At 44.7% G+C, this 19,392-nt stretch overlaps 1 protein-coding gene across 14 annotated transcripts in view; it reads left to right on the forward strand.

Moving 5' to 3' along the window:
• The window catches only part of LOC121549791 (TRAF2 and NCK-interacting protein kinase-like), a 57,075-nt gene that overhangs the window by 15,446 nt on the left and 22,237 nt on the right, over positions 1-19,392 (forward strand). For 3 of the 14 annotated variants that reach the window (XM_045210489.1, XM_045210482.1, XM_041861676.2), the window contains exons 14-26: positions 1-21; positions 715-900; positions 1,291-1,620; positions 2,550-2,714; positions 3,067-3,306; positions 3,746-3,855; positions 3,942-4,057; positions 6,594-6,685; positions 6,840-6,863; positions 13,162-13,170; positions 15,110-15,294; positions 15,749-15,851; positions 16,227-16,367. The exon at positions 1-21 is cut by the window's left edge and continues 66 nt beyond it. In XM_045210489.1, the coding sequence (XP_045066424.1) occupies positions 1-21; positions 715-900; positions 1,291-1,620; positions 2,550-2,714; positions 3,067-3,306; positions 3,746-3,855; positions 3,942-4,057; positions 6,594-6,685; positions 6,840-6,863; positions 13,162-13,170; positions 15,110-15,294; positions 15,749-15,851; positions 16,227-16,367 (1,722 nt within the window). The remainder of the gene's footprint in view (positions 22-714; positions 901-1,290; positions 1,621-2,549; positions 2,715-3,066; positions 3,307-3,745; positions 3,856-3,941; positions 4,058-6,593; positions 6,686-6,839; positions 6,864-13,161; positions 13,171-15,109; positions 15,295-15,748; positions 15,852-16,226; positions 16,368-19,392) is intronic. The other 11 variants (XM_045210491.1, XM_045210490.1, XM_045210493.1 and 8 more) reach the window with 9 other exon arrangements.

A 19,392-nucleotide genomic window follows, 5' to 3' on the forward strand; every position in this document is an offset into this window, starting at 1 on the left:
CAGGAGCAGGCTCTACTGATGGTAACCTCATCCCTAAGTCCTCAGCCTATCACCACTAACCATTCACTCAGTGGCATGTCCAGAACATTTTGAATGGGGTGGCCAAGGTGGGGCACAGACCCACTTTAGGGGTGCCATAACATTTTGAACCTTAATTTCCAATATAATTATGATGGTTCAACGCCAGTGGAGGCTGGTGACTTGAAAGATTGAGGAGGACGGACCGCACAGATGGCAAAGCTTGTTTGAAAAACTGTCTAAGACAAATTATTTTAACCTAAAACATTTATTAACGGCGTTTATAGTTCAATATTCTAGGGAGTAGCAGTGGAGGACAGGCTCATCATAGATGGATGGTGTTTGACAAGCGCTCAACTCTTCCATTTATGGCAGGACAGGATTGTACTGTGAAGACAAACTCCACAAATATGTGCAGTTAGACTAAACAGCCAACACATAAATTATAATGATATAAGCCTCTATTTATTGCAGGATTGTGATTAATCAACATTGACACTAGTTCAACATTGACACCAGGGGTGGGCCACCCTCTGGACATGCCACTGCTTCACTATGGCTATCTAGCCCTCTACTCCTACTCCACATCTCAGTGTTGCCTCCACAAAAACCCCATATCTCTCTTGTGGATCCAGCACATACATTGTGTCGTTGCATTCCTCCCTGTGTAAACTGTATGTGTGCGTGTAACTACAGGAGTACAAGCGTAAGCAGATTGAGGAGCAGCGCCAGGCTGAGCGGCTCCAGAGACAGTTGCAGCAGGAGAGGGCCTACCTGGTGTCCTTACAGCAGCAGCAGGAGCCACGGCCACAAGACAACAAACAGCTGTACCACTACAAAGACACAGCCCCCAATAACGACAAACCTGCCTGGGCCAAGGAGGTACTGTTAACACAGCACTCGTAGATGGGTTCAGTTTATGTGGTTACACCAGCAGTATATTTTACAACATTTACATCATGTCTCCTACAATGATCTCTCTTTCTCGCTTCCAAAAGCAGGATTTTGGTTTTCTGAAGAGTTGGATCCCTGTAGCGTTGCAATGTCTGAACTATAAGATATATGACAACGTCTCTCTCTTACTCCGACACACACAGCGTCTCCATCATGGACAGCTCCTCTACTGGTTTATGTGTTAGTTCTAAAAGTGTTGTTCAGGTTCTGCCATGGTAATGTGTGTGTGCTTGATTAGTAGACAAGTGTGTGTGTAAAATGACAGTATGTCCACCTGTATATGTGTGTGATGTTCTGTATGATGCCCCCTGTCTCTAGGTGATGCGTCGAGCCCAGAGTAACTCCCCTCGTATACCTCCCAAGAAGCACCACTCCTTTAACCAGCCTCGAGAAGCCAGCCAATCACACCTCCTCCTGCTCCCTGGTTACACCCCCCGCTCCCGCCCCCCCTCCTACCCTGCCCAATCAAGCAACTCTGGAGAGAGGCTCCTCCAATCTGATAATGTGACCGTTCCGTGTATACGTGTGTCCTGTGCCTCTGATCCTGTCCCTGACTCCTCTTATCCAATCCTGCATCATCCTGAGGCGAGAAGGAGGAGCCCTGAGGGAGGAGTCCAGGAGTCTAGGGGGAGGTGTCCAGGTCGTCTGGTCAGTCAGGGAGACACACCCACTTCCTGTGTGTCTGATACACTTCCTTGTCCCCCCTCTCTCTCCAGAGGTGGACTAACATTAATCCTTGACTGGTGTGTCTGGGGAGCTCTCTCTCTTTCCCTTCACTCCTTTCTTCTGGACGTGACTCTCCTTTCCCTATTAACCATTTTCTCTTCCCTTGCACCAGGGGACGGACTCCTGAAAAAACCCTGCCTGGAATGTTCTATGTTTTAGAATGGTTGCTGGTGTTTTCTAGAATGGTGGCTGGTGTTTTCTAGAACAGCTTTTTTCCTTCTCTACATTCTGGAATGGTGCATGGCATGGTTATAGATGTACTCTCAGAGACTAACAGACTTGTCATTTCCAGATTATCGTCTGTAACTGTTTCATTAACCCCTTCCTCCCATCTCTCTCTTCCTCTAGAGGTCTTTACCACAGACTGGTCTGTCTCCTTCAGAATCTCAGTTCTTCAAACTGAATGTTTTAGTCTGCTTCATGTTCAGGCTCCATGCTTCTCTCAGGGACACACTGCAGCTCCTGATTTAGCCTAGATCCAGGCCACACACACCACACCAGGCTTGCCCCCCAGTGGCCACTGTGAACTGATGTAGGCCAGCCGCGGCTATATCTGTCTCAGCCCACACGGGTGTATCTACTTCCCTATAGACACACACACCGGTACACACACAGGCACGTACACACACAGGCACGTACACACACATGCAGACTGTAGCCAGGTCTGTCTCTGGTCTCTCCTGAACATGGCTTCTCCTCCATGGTAACGGCTCTGAGGGAAACTGGAGGTTTGACACACATGTCACACAAGACACACAAACATACATGCATTGATAAATATGTCACTGACGGCCAATATAAATGATTGTGCTCTGTGTGTGCGGGTGTGTGTGCGTGCGTGTGTGTGTCAGGTGGAAGAGCGTTCCAAGCTGAACAGACAGAGTTCTCCAGCGCTGCAACATAAAGTGTCCAACCGTATCTCCGACCCATCCCTGCCCCCCCGCTCAGAGTCCTTCAGCAGCGGGGGCATACAGCAGGCCCGAACACCCCCCATGCACCGCTCCGTAGAACCACAGGTGTGTGTGTGTGGGGGAGTGGAAGGGTGTGGGTGCATGTGTACAGTATATGTATGTGCACGTTTACCCTTTTTGATGTTTGTTTCTCCTCCTTTCATTTCCCCTTTCCCTCCCACTCTACCTTCCTCACCTCCCTCCCCCTCTACCTTCCTCACCTCCCTCCACCTATCCTCCCTATCCCCTTCCTTCTCCTCCCTTTCCCCCTCTCCCTCCCCTGTTCATTTCCTCACCTCCCTCCCCCTCTCCTCTCTCCCGGCTCCTCTCTCTTCCTCCTCTACACCTGCTCCTCTACCTGCCTGGTCCTGATGTATGATCCTGCTCCTCTGGTCTGGTCCTGGTCTGGTCTTGTCAGATGGCCCACCTGGTGCAGGTGAAGTCCCATGGTCTGTCTGGGTCCCAGTCTCTTCACGACCCTGCAGGGGTCACGGGTCTGTCCCCCTCCCCATCCCCCGGCCGCCCCCCCATGCCCCGCCAGAACTCTGACCCTACCTCAGACACCCCTCCTTCTATACCTCTCCCCCGCCTCGCTCCCCCGCTCGACAAACTGGACCGCAGCTCCTGGCTACGAACGGACCTAGACCTACCTCCCAAGGTCTGCATGACAATGTCTGTTGGTTTGTGTCTGGAATGCAATGTCTCAACTTTTGGTGCCCCTTACGATTGTTTATCTCATATCACTATGTACATACAGTTTAGCAAACTTAGTTTGAGATTGAGAATACAGTATATGATCTACTCAGACACTCTGTGTCCCACTTAGACCTTTTCTAACTGTTTTTTATTGGTTCTGTGTGTGTGTGTGTGTGTGTGTGTGTTTGGTTTTACTATCCTTGTGGGGACCAGAAGTCCTCACAAGGATAGTACAACAAGGAAAATTCGGACAAGTTCGGACATTTTGCCGGTCCCCTCATGGAAAAGGCTATTTTAGGATTAGGGTTTGGGGTTAGGGGTTAGAGAAATTAGGATTTTGAAGGGGAATCAATTGTTTGGTCCCCACAAGGATAGTAAAACACACGTGTGTGTATGTGCAGGTGCCCCAGAGGACCACGTCTATCTCTCCAGCCCTGGTCAGGAAGAACTCTCCTGGGAACGGACCTGGGGGCCTTGCTCCTAGAGCTGGAGCCAACCTGATACGGGCCAGGTACACACACACACATATATACTATACACACATACACAAACGCCATGTTCCTTTGTGAATCAGTCAGTTTTTGTGCGTTGCCATAGTAACCCAGACCTGCGGAGGGCTGATGTTCCCATGGAAACTCCCCTGAAGAGGAAGAGCAGCGGCAGCTCCTCCAGTTCCTCTACCCCTTCCTCCCAGGGGGGCAGCAACGAAAGAGGTACACACACACACCACCACACACAGATTCCCATGTGTGTTACTGTAAATGTTTCAACCCTTAAGACTCTATACCAGGGGTGTCAAACTCATTTTAGCTCAGGGGCCACATGGAGGAAAATCTATTCCCAAGTGGGCCGGACCGGAAAAATCATGGTGTATATATAACTTAAAAACAACAACTTCAGATTGTTTTCTTTGTTTTAATACGATCAACATACAACCATAAAGCTGGAGCCTGAGGACAGTGTGTCCAAAATAGTACAAGCACAACATCACTATTAATCATAAAACACGTCAAGTTTATTTGAAAATTCTAAAGAACGCACAAACACACAATGCCTCAGTGATTAACAGAACTGTTTCACAGATCACAGAACTATATCAGGGTGTCATTTCTCAGGCAGAAATGTAGATAAAAATGAAATCCTGTTCCCTAAAAAAATAATAAAAAAAAATAAATAGGGGGGACTGAGGACAAAACAACACTAATATTCTAAAAACCTCATTTGAAATTTACAACGGAGAAGAAAACAAAATGCCTCAGTAATAACAAAAAAATATCAACTAATCACAGAACTATATCATTCTCAGCAGAAATGTAGATAAAATAACCTGTTCCCCAAACAAGTGCAAGAACCACAGAGTCAAGAATAGGTTAAATATACAAATAAAATAAAATCAATTAAAAACAATAGCACATCAACATAAAAACATATGAACATAAATCTGAAAGCGTTGCTCAAACTCCCGTAACAGTCCCGTTATTTTATCTTTGAACCGCTTCATGTCTGCCACATGTTGGGTCGCGCACACATTTTTCAGACAGGGGAAGTGAGCTGCATCACCACCGGCAAGTTGCGTCTCCCACAATGACAGCTTCAACTTGAAAGAACGTATGCTGTCATAATACTGTGTGACAACTTTGTTGTGCCCTTGCAGCTGTTTGTTCAAGTTATTCAGGTGCTCTGTAACATCCACCATAAATGCAAGGTCCGGCATCCATTCTGCGGAATGAAATTCTAACACTGGTTTGCCTTTTTCTTCCATGAACTGTTCAATTTCTTCTCGTAAATCAAAGAAACGCCTCAGCACAGCACCTCGGCTTAACCATCTTACCTCTGTGTGGTATGGCAGGCCATAGATGTGGTCTTTCTCTCTGAGAAGGCTGTCAAACTGACGGTGATTCAGGCTTCTGGATCGGATGAAATTAACAGTTTGGATGACCACCTTCATGACGTTATCCATCTTTAATGACTTGCAACACAAAGCCTCCTGGTGCAAAATACAGTGAAAAGTCAAAAAATCACGTCCTCCATTTGCAGATTGCACTTTCTCTCTGAACTTTGTCACAACGCCTGCTTTTTTCCCGATCATTGAGGGCGCACCATCTGTAGCCAGGCTGACAGCGCGGGACCAGTCCACTCCGACCCTGTCCAGCACACCGACGAGTGCGGTAAAAATATCAGCTGCTGTCGTTGTATCTGTCATCGGCACCAACTCCACGAACTCCTCGGTGACGGTCAATGTGTCATCAACTCCGTGGATGAAAAAATGGCCAGTTGTGCAACATCTGTAATGTCAGTGCTTTCATCAATTGCAACCGAAAACGCAATAAATGACTTTACTTTTTGCTTCAACTGGCTGTCCAAATCCACTGAAAGATCGGAAATCCTGTCTGCAACTGTGTTTCTTGTCAGGCTGATATTTGCAAAAGCCTGCCGCTTTTCAGGGCACACAATCTCTGCTGCCTTCATCATGCATGTTTTTACAAATACACCCTCACTAAATGGTTTTGAAGCCACTGCGATTTCATTAGCAATGAGGTAGCTAGCTTTCACTGCAGCGTCACTGATGTCTCGGCTGTGAGTAAACACAGACTGCTGTTTCTTCAGACCCGCCAACAGTTCATTCACCTTCTCTCATCTCCGCTGTCCTTGAAAGTTGTCATATTTGTCGGCATGAAGACTCACATAGTGGCGACGAAGGTTATATTCTTTCAGCACTGCAACATGCTCTGAACACACCAAACATACAGCTTTCCCATTCAATTCCGTGATTAAATAGGATGACCATTTTTCTTGGAACACTGCACTCTGCGTCCACTTTTCTCTTTTTTGACATAGACATATTGGGGCAATGAGGGTGCCAAAGCACATAATGTTAAAAGTAGAAGCCGAAATAAATATCGCGGGCAAAACAAAGTAGCTCATTGCTCATTGCACGTGCTTGACCTACTTGCTCTGCCCCGGTATAAACAGTTTGCTTGCTTAACACAATTGCTATTGCGCCATCCAGTGGGCGCAATTGGAACAGCAGTTTATTTTATTGAAAAATTGCAGCGCATTTTTATACTTTACAAAATTAAAACACTTTTTTTTTTTTTTTTTTTTAAATCATCTCGCGGGCCGGATTAAACCCGTTTGCGGGCCTGATCCGGCCCGCGAGCCGTACGTTTGACACCCCTGCTCTATACAGTCAGAGAGAAGATGTGGTTGGTTGACTATTTAGTGAGCAGTGATGTGATTGGTTGACAGGGGCCAATAAAGCGGAGGGGTCTGGGGCACCGGCCCAGGAGACCAAAGAAGAGAACAGAGATGTGACACTGACACGACCTAGCAGGCCCGCGGTGAGTACAGAAAAAACACAACCCATTCTCTTCTTTGAACTAACCAATACATGTCTCATCTCTTTCGTCTTCTCTCATCTCTGTCCCTCCCACATTCCTTTTTTATTCTCTCCCTCCTCTTTCCCCGCTCTGCGTTTCTCTCCAACCTCTTTAGAGCTATAAGAGAGCTGTAGATGAGGTTAGTGGCATTTCTCCTCCCCCTTTCTCCATCTCGCTCACTCTCTCACCCATTCACTTCCTAGCTCTTTCACTCATTCATCCACTCAGGGATTTACTCACTATCACCACCCTCTCCCCCTCTAGGGCTGTTGCGGTGACCATATTACCACCACACCGGCTGTCATGACCGCAGTAAAATTCCATGTGACCGCTGAGTCACGGTAATCTCCTCTTATGCACTCTGGACATGCATTAGTAGTACCCAACTCTCTAACGACCATCAGGTCGCTAACAGCCTGGTACTCAGGGCTCTATTGTCCCTCTAACCACTCTGACATCAATGAAAATGCAATCAAAAATCACATAAAAAACGTATCATCAAAACAGTATTGTGCTTTTAAAACTCACTTCATGGGGCCTCCCGAGTGGCGCAGCGGTCTAAGGCACTGCATCACAGTGCTTGTGGCGTCACTACAGACCCAGGTTCGATCCCAGGCCACAACCGGCCGTGATCGGGAGTCCCATAGGGTGGCGCACAATTGGCCCAGCGTCGTCCAGGTTAGGGGAGGGTTTGGCCGGCGGGGCTTTACTTGGCTCATCGCGCTCTAGCGACTCCTTGTGGCGGGCCGGGCGCCTGCAGGCTGACTTCGGTTGTCAGGTGAACGGTGTTTCCTCTGACACATTGGTACAGCTGGCTTCCGGGTTAAGCGGGCGGGTGTTAAGAAGCGCGGTTTGACAGGTCGTGTATCGGAGGACGCATGACTCGACCTTCGCCTCTCCTAAGCCCGTTGGGGAGTTGCAGCGATGAGACAAGATCGTAATTGGATCGCAATTGGATATCACGAAAAGGGGGTAAAAAAAAAATAGGTATAAAATAAAAATCACTTCACTGTGATTGATCAATTTGAATAAAGAAGTTCAAACTGGGAGAAACTGAGTGAAAAACATGGTCTTTGTGGATGTTGTTTCAAAGCCTAACAACGAAATGGACAGTGCTTTCTAAGGTGATGATTAATTCAAAACGCCCATACGCATATTAGAGCTTAAGCCCGAAAAAAAAACACAGAATTAAAATAATGATTGTGCCATTATACAATACATAGTTTACTGCTGGGGTCTCCAAAGGGTCGATCACGAGCTGCCAGTAGCCCATTTATGAGTAGCCCCTGTCGGTCTGTGTGGTGCGAGTGTTTGTCTGTCACTCTGTGTGTAGCCAGTTGATGTGACAACCGTCTTATGGGTTGACAGAAACATTTCCCCCAAAACCTTCTCAATTAAAGGTTAACTGCAGAGTAGTCTTACCTGGCAGAAGTATATCATAAGTATATCATTTGTATCTATTATTTTATTTGTTATTTGGAAACTTTACCATGAAATGAACAGCAGCAGTACAGAACCATCACTAGACGGCACATTCCTCAAGGGCCAGATGCTCAATTAAAGGGCCAGATGTGCAATTAAAGGGGAATTACACTCAAACATATAAATGTGTTTGTTTTCTTCCAGACCCCCAATAAATGGTCTTCAGATGTGATTTAAGCATTTTCATGGACTCAGAACATCCAATTTCGTTGTTTCTCTATGAGCAATTGTAATTTTGAGAGTAAAATAAAAATCTAAAACCAGGAAAAATATAACCGAAAACATAATTTGGGAAAATGTAAAACAGATTTTATAGGGCCCCCACTTAGAGTTGTTTATTAACAACGTTTGCTACTTTCTCTTGTACACTAAGGACCCGGGGAAGAGTTGCAGGGGAGACGAGAAGAGAAGAGTGTACCTATTTGAAAGCTAGAAAAACATGAGTAGCTCGCAACGTTTCATTTTTTAAAAGTAGCTCTCATGCTAGAAAAGGTTGGAGAACCCTGGTCTATCACAAATTACGCACGGCAGAAAAACATTACAAAAATTACTGATTTTAAGATGTCTTTGGTGCATAATTGGTCTAGCCTATACTCCAAAACTGAACAAATTCTAGTAATGGCCTTTGAGTGTGGAATCTATTATTGTGCATAGTGGATGGACTGGTTACCTTATGCTACGCTCCAAACGTTCTATCCATGAGTTTAGGAGAGAACGTATTGGCCTAGGCAATGCTTTTGGTTCATTGATTGTGCAGGGCAGCTTACAGAGTTTTAGCCTACAATTATAGTGAATATGTATTTGATTTTGAATAGCCTAGTAATAAGGTATTTTTTATATTTTTTTGTTGTGAAAACATGTTACTATCGATGTTCCCTAACATATGTCATGTGTTTTCCCAAATTAAGCACTAGATAGCTGCAGGAACAGGGTTGGAGAGCCCATGGCATACAGAGGAATATGACTTGTCGCGCAGCGAGAGGCTGCATGCTCCTCAAACAGTGGTTGATGCCTGGAGTGAAATAACCAGAATAGCCAGCATGATTGAAAAACGAACAGGCGAGAAAGCGGCCTCCATTCGCTATTCGAGTGCATACGGCTGACTTTTTTCCCCCTGCTCTTGTTTCTGCCCATTTCATAATGGGCCATTCTAAATCAAAACCAATTTTACATACAGTGGGGAAAAAAAGTATTTAGTCAGCCACCAATTGTGCAAGTTCTCCCACTTAAAAAGATGAGAGAGGCCTGTAATTTTCATCATAGGTACACGTCAACTATGACAGACAAAATGAGAAAGAAAATTCCAGAAAATCACATTGTAGGATTTTAAACGAATTTATTTGCAAATTATGGTGGAAAATAACTATTTGGTCAATAACAAAAGTTTCTCAATACTTTGTTATATACCCTTTGTTGGCAATGACACAGGTCAAACGTTTTCTGTAAGTCTTCACAAGGTTTCCACACACTGTTGCTGGTATTTTGGCCCATTCCTCCATGCAGATCTCCTCTAGAGCAGTGATGTTTTGGGGCTGTCGCTGGGCAACACAGACTTTCAACTCCCTCCAAAGATTTTCTATGGGGTTGAGATCTGGAGACTGGCTAGGCCACTCCAGGACCTTGAAATGCTTCTTACGAAGCCACGCCTTCGTTGCCCGGGCGGTGTGTTTGGGATCATTGTCATGCTGAAAGACCCAGCCACGTTTCATCTTCAATGCCCTTGCTGATGGAAGGAGGTTTTCACTCAAAATCTCACGATACATGGCCCCATTCATTCTTTCCTTTACACGGATCAGTCGTCCTGGTCCCTTTGCAGAAAAGCAGCCCCAAAGCATGATGTTTCCACCCCCATGCTTCACATTAGGTATGGTGTTCTTTGGATGCAACTCAGCATTCTTTGTCCTCCAAACACGATGAGTTGAGTTTTTACCAAAAAGTTATATTTTGGTTTCATCTGACCATATGACATTCTCCCAATCCTCTTCTGGATCATCCAAATGCACTCTAGCAAACTTCAGACGGGCCTGGACATGTACTGGCTTAAGCAGGGGGACACGTCTGGCACTGCAGGATTTGAGTCCCTGGCGGCGTAGTGCGTTACTGATGGTAGGCTTTGTTACTTTGGTCCCAGCTCTCTGCAGGTCATTCACTAGGTCCCCCGTGTGGTTCTGGGATTTTTGCTCACTGTTCTTGTGATCATTTTGACCCCACAGGGTGAGATCTTGCGTGGAGCCCCAGATCGAGGGAGATTATCAGTGGTCTTGTATGTCTTCCATTTCCTAATAATTGCTCCCACAGTTGATTTCTTCAAACCAAGCTGCTTACCTATTGCAGATTCAGTCTTCCCAGCCTGGGGAAGGTCTACAATTTTGTTTCTGGTGTCCTTTGACAGCTCTTTGGTCTTGGCCATAGTGGAGCTTGGAGTGTGACTGTTTGAGGTTGTGGACAGGTGTCTTTTATACTGATAACAAGTTCAAACAGGTGCCATTAATACAGGTAACGAGTGGAGGACAGAGGAGCCTCTTAAAGAAGAAGTTACAGGTCTGTGAGAGCCAGAAATCTTGCTTGTTTGTAGGTGACCAAATACTTATTTTCCACCATAATTTGCAAATAAATTCATAAAAAATCCTACAGTGTGATTTTCTGGAGAAAAAAAAATCTCAATTTGTCTGTCATAGTTGACGTGTACCTATGATGAAAATTACAGGCCTCTCATCTTTTTAAGTGGGAGAACTTGCGCAATTGGTGGCTGACTAAATACTTTTTTCCCCCACTGTATTCTAAGGTTTGTATCATTCACAACTAAACTTGGCAAATAACTCTAAATAACGTATAGGACCTGTTTCAAATTATCACTTTTACGCTCAACATAGCCACTTCATATGCACACTCGATCCAGAATGGGAAAAATATACTTTCTATTTTATTCAGCTAAGTTCAATTATATTATTCTCACTATAAAATTATATAATATAAAATAATGGCACAGGATTTATAAGCATATCTTGTCAGCTAAATGAAAAAGCCTACAGCCTATGGCATGGAGCATAGGCAGATAACATACAGTAGGCCAACTCATATTCTGTTCTTCTGAAATACACTGAACAAAAATATAAACGCAACGTAAAAGTGTTGGTCCGATGTTTCATGAGCTGAAATAAAAGATCCCTGAAATTGTCCATACGCACAAAATCTTATCTCTCAAATTTTGTGCACAAATTTGTTTATCACTGTTAGTGAGCATTTCTTTTTTGCCAAGATAATCCATCCACCTGAAAGGTGTGGGATATCAAGAAGCTGATTAAACAGCATGGTCATTACTCAGGTGCACCTTGTGCTGGGGACAATAAAAGGCCACTCTAAAATGTGCAGTTTTGTCACACAACACAATGCCACACATTTTTCAAGTTTTGAGGGAGCTTGCAATTGGCATGCTGAATGCAGGAATGTCCACCAGAGCTGTTGCCTGATAATTTAATGTTCATTTCTCTACCATAAGCCGCCTCCAACGTAGTTTTAGAGAATTTGGCAGTACGTCCATCCGGCCTCAAAACCACAGATCACATGTAAGCAGGCCAGCCCAGGACCTCCACATCCGGCTTCTTCACCTGTGGGATTGTCTGAGAAAGTGGGTTTGTGGGTTTGCACAAGTGGGTTTTGCACAACCGAAAAATGTCTGTACAAACTGTCAGAAACCGTCTCGGGGAAGCTCATCTGTGTGCTCGTTGTCCTCACCAGGGTCTTGATCTGACTGCAGTTTTGCGTCGTAACCAACTTCACTGGGCAAATGCTCACCTTCGATGGCCGCTGGCACGCTGGAGAAGTGTGCTCCTCACGAATGAATCCCAGTTTCAACTGTACTGGGCAGATGGCAGACAAGCGCGTATGGCGTTGTGTGGGCGAGCGGTTTGCTGATGTCAACGTTGTGAACAGAGTGTCCCGTGGTGGTGGGGTTATGGTATGGGCAAGCATAAGCTACGGACAACGAACACAATTGCGTTTGATGGCAATTTGAATGCACAGAGCTACCGTAACGAGATCCTGAGGCCCATTGTCGTGCCATTGATCCGCCGCCATCACCTCATGTTTCAGCATGATAATGCACGGCCCCATGTCGCAAGGATCTGTACACAATTCCTGGAAGCTGAAAATGTCCCAGTTCTTCCATGGCCTGCATACTCACCAGACGTCACCTATTAGGCATGTTTGGGATGCTCTGGATCGACGTGTACGAAAACGTGTTCCAGGTCCCGCCAATATCCAGCAACTTCGCACAGCCATTGAAGAGGAGTGGGACAGCATTTCCACAGGCCAGAATCAACAGGCAAATGTAGCATATTTGGGATGCTCTGGATCGACGTGTACGACAGCCTGATCAACTCTGTGCGAAGGACATGTGTCGCGCTGCATGAGGCAAATGGTGGTCATACCAGATACTGACTGGTTTTCTGATCCACACCCCTACCTTTTTTTTAAGGTATCTGTGACCAACAGATACATATCTGTATTCCCAGTCAAGGTGCACCTGTGTAATGATCATACTGTTAAATCAGCTTCTTGATATGCCACACCCGTCAGGTGGATAGATTATCTTGGCAAAGGAGAAATGCTCACTAACAGGGATGTAATCAAATTTTTTAAATGTAAATGTTCCAAAGGCTTGTATCCGTGGAGGCCTGGAAATGCTAAACGTGTTTGTTAATTAACGGTCAATTACCGTGAGTCCGGCAGTCTTTTGCCTGACAATAAACGGCTGACAAAATGTCATAACCGCCACAGCCTTATCCCCCCCCCCCTCTCAATCTTTCTCTCTAAGTACAAAGGTTTGTCTATCCCTGCAGTAGTTATAGCTTCATTCTTACATCATCTACCTCTCTCTCCCCTTTTCTCTCTCTTATTGCCTGTCTTTCTCACTATCTCTCTTTTTCTATTTTCTCTCTCCCTCTATCATCCAGGAGGAGTTGGTAAGATATCTATTGATTCCCATGTGCACGCTCATATCCACACTGTCCTCTCTTTTAACATGCACGCCCAGGGCCGGATTAAGAAATCACAGGACCCGGGGCTTTGGTTTTTGTGTTGTGACAATGTAGGGGTGGTTATAGAAGATAGCCTTGTTTGGTAAAAGACCAAGTCCATATTATGGCAAGAACCGCTCAAATAAGCAAAGAGAAACGACAGTCCATCATTACTTTAAGACATGAAGGTCAGTCAATCCGGAACATTTCAAGAACTTAGAAAGTTTCTTCAAGTGCAGTCGCAAAAACCATCAATCGCTATGATGAAACTGGCTATCATGAGGACCGCTACAGGAAAGGAAGACCCAGAGTTACCTCTGCTGCAGAGGATAAGTTCATTAGAGTTACCAGCCTCATAAATTGCAGCCCAAATAAATGATTCACAGAGTTCAAGTAACAGACACATCTCAACATGAACTGTTCAGAGGGGACTGTGTGAATCAGGCCTTCATGGTCAAATTGCTGCAAAGAAACCACTACTAAAGGACACCAATAAGAAGAAGAGACTTGCTTGTGCCAAGAAACATGAGCAATGGACATTAGACCGGTGGAAATCTGTCCTTTGGTCTGATGAGTCAGAATTTGAGATTTTTGGTTCCAACCGCCGTGTCTTTGTGAGACGCAGAGTAGGTCAACGGATAATCTCTACATGTGTGTTTCCCACCGTGAAGCATGGAGGAGGAGGAGGTGTGGGGGTGCTTTGCTGGTGACACTGTCTGTGATTTATTTAGAATTCAAGGCGCACTTAACTAGCATGGCTACCACAGCATTCTGCAGCGATACGACATCCCATCTGGTTTGGGCTTACATTTACATTTTAGTCATTTAGCAGACGCTCTTATCCAGATCAACTTATAGTTAGTGATTGCATACATTTTCATACTGGCCCCCCGTGGGAAACGAATCCACAACCCTAGCGTTGCAAGTGCCATGCTCTACCAACTGAGCTACAGGGCTTAGTGGGACTATCATTTGTTTTTCAACAGGACAATGACCCAACACACCTCCAGGCTGTGTAAGGGCTATTTGACCAAGAAGGAGAGTGATGTAGTGCTACGTCAGATAACCTGGCCTTCACAATCCCCCGACCTCAACCAAATTGAAATGGTTTGGGATGAGTCGGACGGCAGAGTGAAGGAAAAGCAGCCAACAAGTGCTCAGCATATGTGGGAACTCCTTCAAGACTGTTGGAAAAGCATTCCAGGTGAAGTTGGTTGAGAGAATGCCAAGAGTGTGCAAAGCTGTCATCAAGGCAAAGGGTGGCTATTTGAAGAATCTCAAATATAAACACTTTTTTGGTTGCTACATGATTCCATATGTGTTATTTCATAGTTTTGTTGTCTTCACTATTATTCTACAATGTAGAAAATAGTAAAAAATAAAGAAATACCCTTGAATGAGTAGGTGTGTCCAAACTTTTGACTGGTACTGGACAGCATATTCCTTAATAAGTTTTTTATACATTTTTTGCTGCCTCTTGGGTCCCCACGGGCCTGGGCCCAGGGGCTTCAGCCCCGGTAAGCCCCTGCATTAAGCCGGCCCTGTGCACACCCCTCTCTCCTCTAGCTCACCTGTTTTGCTCTACCTGTGCCGTTTGACAGAGGCAGACTGGGGAGCATTGGAGCTGTGTTTCCCCTTAAACTGATGACCCATAACCTCTAACCCCTGACCTCTCACTCCTCAACTCCTGTTCCCAGAACCCTAACCCCTCTGTTAGTGACCTTTCCTGACTGAATCCTCATTGTTCCTCACTCACACTGAGGAAGGAGTTAGCTGCTGAAAAATGGATGTGTTAAATGTTGTGCCAATAAAATGTTACCCGTAAATCAAAGCAACTGTGAGTGCTGACCTTTTATAATATCCTCTACTGACCTTTGACCACCAGGACCTGACGGCTCTAGCCAAGGAGCTGAGGGAACTGCGTCAGGGGGATGAGCCCAATCGCCCGCCCATCAAGGTGACGGACTACTCCTCGTCCAGTGACGAGTCACAGAGTGACGAGGATGTAGAGGAGGGAGAGGGAGGAAGTAATGACGGCTCTGTGTCTGTCAGCGACATCCCACGCATCATGTGAGTGTGTGTGTGTGTGTGTGTGTGTTAGAAAGTGTGTGTGTCTGCATTTTAGCTATGCATTTATTTTATTTTATTGTAGTTTTGTATTTTAAATCTGGAATATGTAACTTTTTGGGAACCTGAACAAATTCACATAGAAATATGAGTTATAGTTCTGTAATTCCATTGAAAGCAAGTCTAAGAAGCGGTAGATCTGTTCTACAGTATGTGTCTTTTACTTTCGGTTTTGTACACCAGCTTCAAAAGCTGAAAATACAAAATGTTTGGTTATGGAAAATACATTTCTGTGGTTTAGATGGTACAATGATTCTCTACACTATACTTGCTTGTTTTGTCATATAAACTGAAATTACTATTAGAATTTTAGCAACCAGGAAATGGCAGAGCGATTTCTGCATAGGGCATCTTTAAGTATTTTTAACTTGAGTGTGTGTGTGTGTGTGTGTGTCAGGCCGGCTGCGGGGCAGAGTAGCGGTGAGGCGTACGGTGTAATGGGAGGACATAATGATTCCTACGGCAACAGTTCACAAGACAGCACCCTGATGATGAGAGAGGTCAGTCACCTTTCACTTTTAACCCCTGACCACTGGGCTCCACTCTGCTTCCTTTATACACAACTCAGCATCCTGGCATGCACTCGGCTCTGCGTGTGTCTGTGTCTGTCTGTCTGGTATGAGTCTCTGCATTGTCACTCCTCTGGGTTCACCCACCTTCCACATCAGGGGCAGAACATACCCCTTAACCACAGATCCAGATGAACCTCCTAAACCCTAAACCTAACCTTAACCATTAGATTCCAACCTTAACCTTACCTTAACCACAAATCTAGAATCATCTTATCCTTCCCAAATCCTACCCATCACAAGGAAATACATTAATCTGACCTTAGATAAGTGTGTAGAGTGGCCCTCACTCTCCCTCTGTTCCAGACCTATGGGGACAAGCGGTGGAGCTCCGCTCTCGCCGACAGCAACGGTTTCCCCGGAAACGCCAATCTGCCCGATCTGGTGCAGCAAAGCCCCTCCCCCATGGTCTCCCCTGGCGATGGCTCTGGGCGCAGCCACCCCAAAGTAGGTTCACTAGACCCCTACACCCTAACTGCTTACGCCCTTGCACCCTACACCCCTACATGCTAGCCCTGTACACACAACCTCCCTACTCCCTAGCCCTTATCCAGCAGATCCGACCCGCTTGCTTACAGCTGCACTAGGGTTGGACAGGCTTCCTGTGTAGATTAAGACACCATGGAGCTGGTGTGAGATATGGCTCGGACAAAGTCCCTCAATCCAGGGATGAGAAATGCGTTGTACTCCGAACTGTCCCATTATCCCAACTAGGGCTGACCCCATTTAGTCAACTGGTCGATTATTTGGTCGATAGGCTGTTGGTCGACCGAGATGTCTTTAGTCGAGCAGTAGCAAAAAAAAAATTAATATCATGGTGTACAAGACACCTGTCTGATTTGCGAAGAGTGGACTGATCCATGGTGGAGGCCGTGGGGATGGCACAGTCCATCACTCCAAGACATGTACTACTGAAATTGTGTATGGTTATATTACATAAACAATGGTGCAACACTAATACAAATAATATTATTTTATAACAAATGTGCTTTCTCCCTCGTTGGGTAGCGGTCGCTGTCCACGGTTCTGAAACACATCAGTGCGATGTTGATTTGGCGCCTTTTCCTAGACCATGTTGCTATGTGCATAACAGCAAAGTTAACCAGTATATTGGTGTTGAGAACAATGCCGGAGGCAGCAGCAGAATGAGCAGATGAGAAAACAGCCCTTGCCTTATTGTCTAAGAAAAGTGAGGAGAGAGGAAACCCCAACTTAATTAGGTCTATAGTCAATAGCCTAACTGTTAAATGTGCCTGGCTTTATAAATCATCAATATATCTACAGAAATAAGACAGATCCTGCTTCTGTTGCCTGTTTGAGTGTTTGTTTAATAGCCTACTGGTTCGGTGAGCACCAAGCTTCACACAACGACATGTCAAGTAAACCATTTCACAAATTCGGCTGATAAATAAAGGCTTTACACTTTGTTTTCGTTAGAACAGCCTCTCTGATATTATTTATAATTTATTTAGTGTTTACACTGTTCCAAATGTTCTTGATCTCCTCCTTGTTGTTATTATTATTATTATTATTATTATTAAGTAATGTCATTATCATTAGTAGGCTTAGTATAGCAGCCTTGTATAACCACCATTGAGCTCTAGGCCTATGAGCACATCCTGTTTAGTCTTAATACCGTAACTTACTTAGGTCTAAATTTCAATACTTCTATAGGCTACTGTATCAATCAATCATTCATTTGTTCATGTCATCACACAGCATACGAGTCATTCATGATTTGAAATTGTCACGATCGTTGAGAGACTGGTCGGACACAGGTGCAGCGTGAAAAGCGTACATGTTTATTAACTCAATAAACAAAACAAGAAACAACGTAACGTGAAGTCCTCAGGCTATACACATACAAGCCTAAACGGAACAAGATCCCACAACTAAGGTAGGCAACCAGGCTACCTAAGTATGATCCCCAATCAGAGACAACGAGCGACAGCTGTCTCTGATTGGGAATCACAACCGGCCATACATAGAAATACAACCTAGATCTACCACATAGAAATACACTAACATAGATTTTCAACAGAAAACTCACACCCTGACCCAACCAACGAGAGTTCTCTCGATCAGGGCGTGACAGAAATGCAATCAAGCATTTTAGTTTTTTAATAAAATAAAGTGAGCCTTGAATAATTAGCTTAAACAATAAATAAACCGTGCCATTTTGGAAATTGCATTCACGAATGAATACGACTGTTTAGTCTTTGCTGTAATAAAGGCTTGACAAAAAAAAACGTTACAACATACTCTCTGGTACGCTTATACTTTATTTAATGTTGTTTACATTGTTCCAAACGGTCAGAAAAATTATATTGTAATCTATACAGCACCTGTTTGGCACACATAATATGCATGCATCGCTTGCTCCTTACCTTATTTTTCTTGATCTCCAGTATTTTCCACAACTAGCCAAATTTATTCCACACATCTGACATTCCCTTTACCTCCTGAGCAACCTGTAAATATTCCCCCGTTTCAAGGTTATTTGTCACATCCATTTTGCTGTCACATGTGTTACGGTGTTCAGAGTTTGTTATAACCAATTTACTGATGTGATTATGATATGCTATAGGCAAGGCCTGCCCGCTCATTAGGCAGGATTAGGCGGCCTCCTATGGCGGCAGATTGACGAGGGCGGCATTTTCTGAGATAAACTGACCAAGAAGCACGTCCAACAACAACACATAAAACCTCACGTAATTCTGCCCAAAAACAATGACAATTTCTCTCAACCAGTGGCATATGGGCTTTGTAGGTGAGCGCTGATGCCACCCTTTGATAAGCAGTGGCCACTTTGTCAAAGGCAGGGGCGCAAAATATTTTGCTTGTCCATTCTTAGCGCTTCTCTCCAGGGTGCTGTTGGAGAGACGCATTTCTGCAGTGCTCCACCAACGTTCAGTCCAAATAATTATCTAACATAAATCATGTAGCAAATATAGGATATGGTAGAAAGAGTGTGGCCTTTCCTAAGCCTACAGGCTGGAGATAAAGTGTATGACAATGCAATGAGACGGACCCTTTTTACATCATGCAGGTTTCTCTGATCAAATAGCCAAACCTAAATGGCGCTCAATCAAAAAATTGTTTTGCTGTCATGTTAGCAAAGCAACATATCCTAAAAACAGGACAGGTCAAAGTAAAATGGACAGTATGGAATGGATAATCACAAATGTTGTCCCGGAGTTTCACCCCATTGTCATGATCAGTGGTTTCAAGTTTGTATCCGTCCATTTTTTTTGACAAGCTGATCGTAGCAAAAAATTAAATACTTCTACATTTCCCGCAGTGTAAACAGAATGCAAATAACGCCTGATAAAGTTGGGTAGCTGATATTCAGAGCTTAAATAGCCAAATTGATTAGTCACAGGAATCAGGACTAATCCAGCCAATGTAATGGCCTGTTTTACAAACGGTGGGCCTACCACATGGATGGGCATTCATAGAATTCCATTGAGGG

Source organism: Coregonus clupeaformis, chromosome 34 (assembly GCF_020615455.1).
Source record: "Coregonus clupeaformis isolate EN_2021a chromosome 34, ASM2061545v1, whole genome shotgun sequence".
NCBI classification, from domain to species: Eukaryota; Metazoa; Chordata; class Actinopteri; order Salmoniformes; family Salmonidae; genus Coregonus; species Coregonus clupeaformis.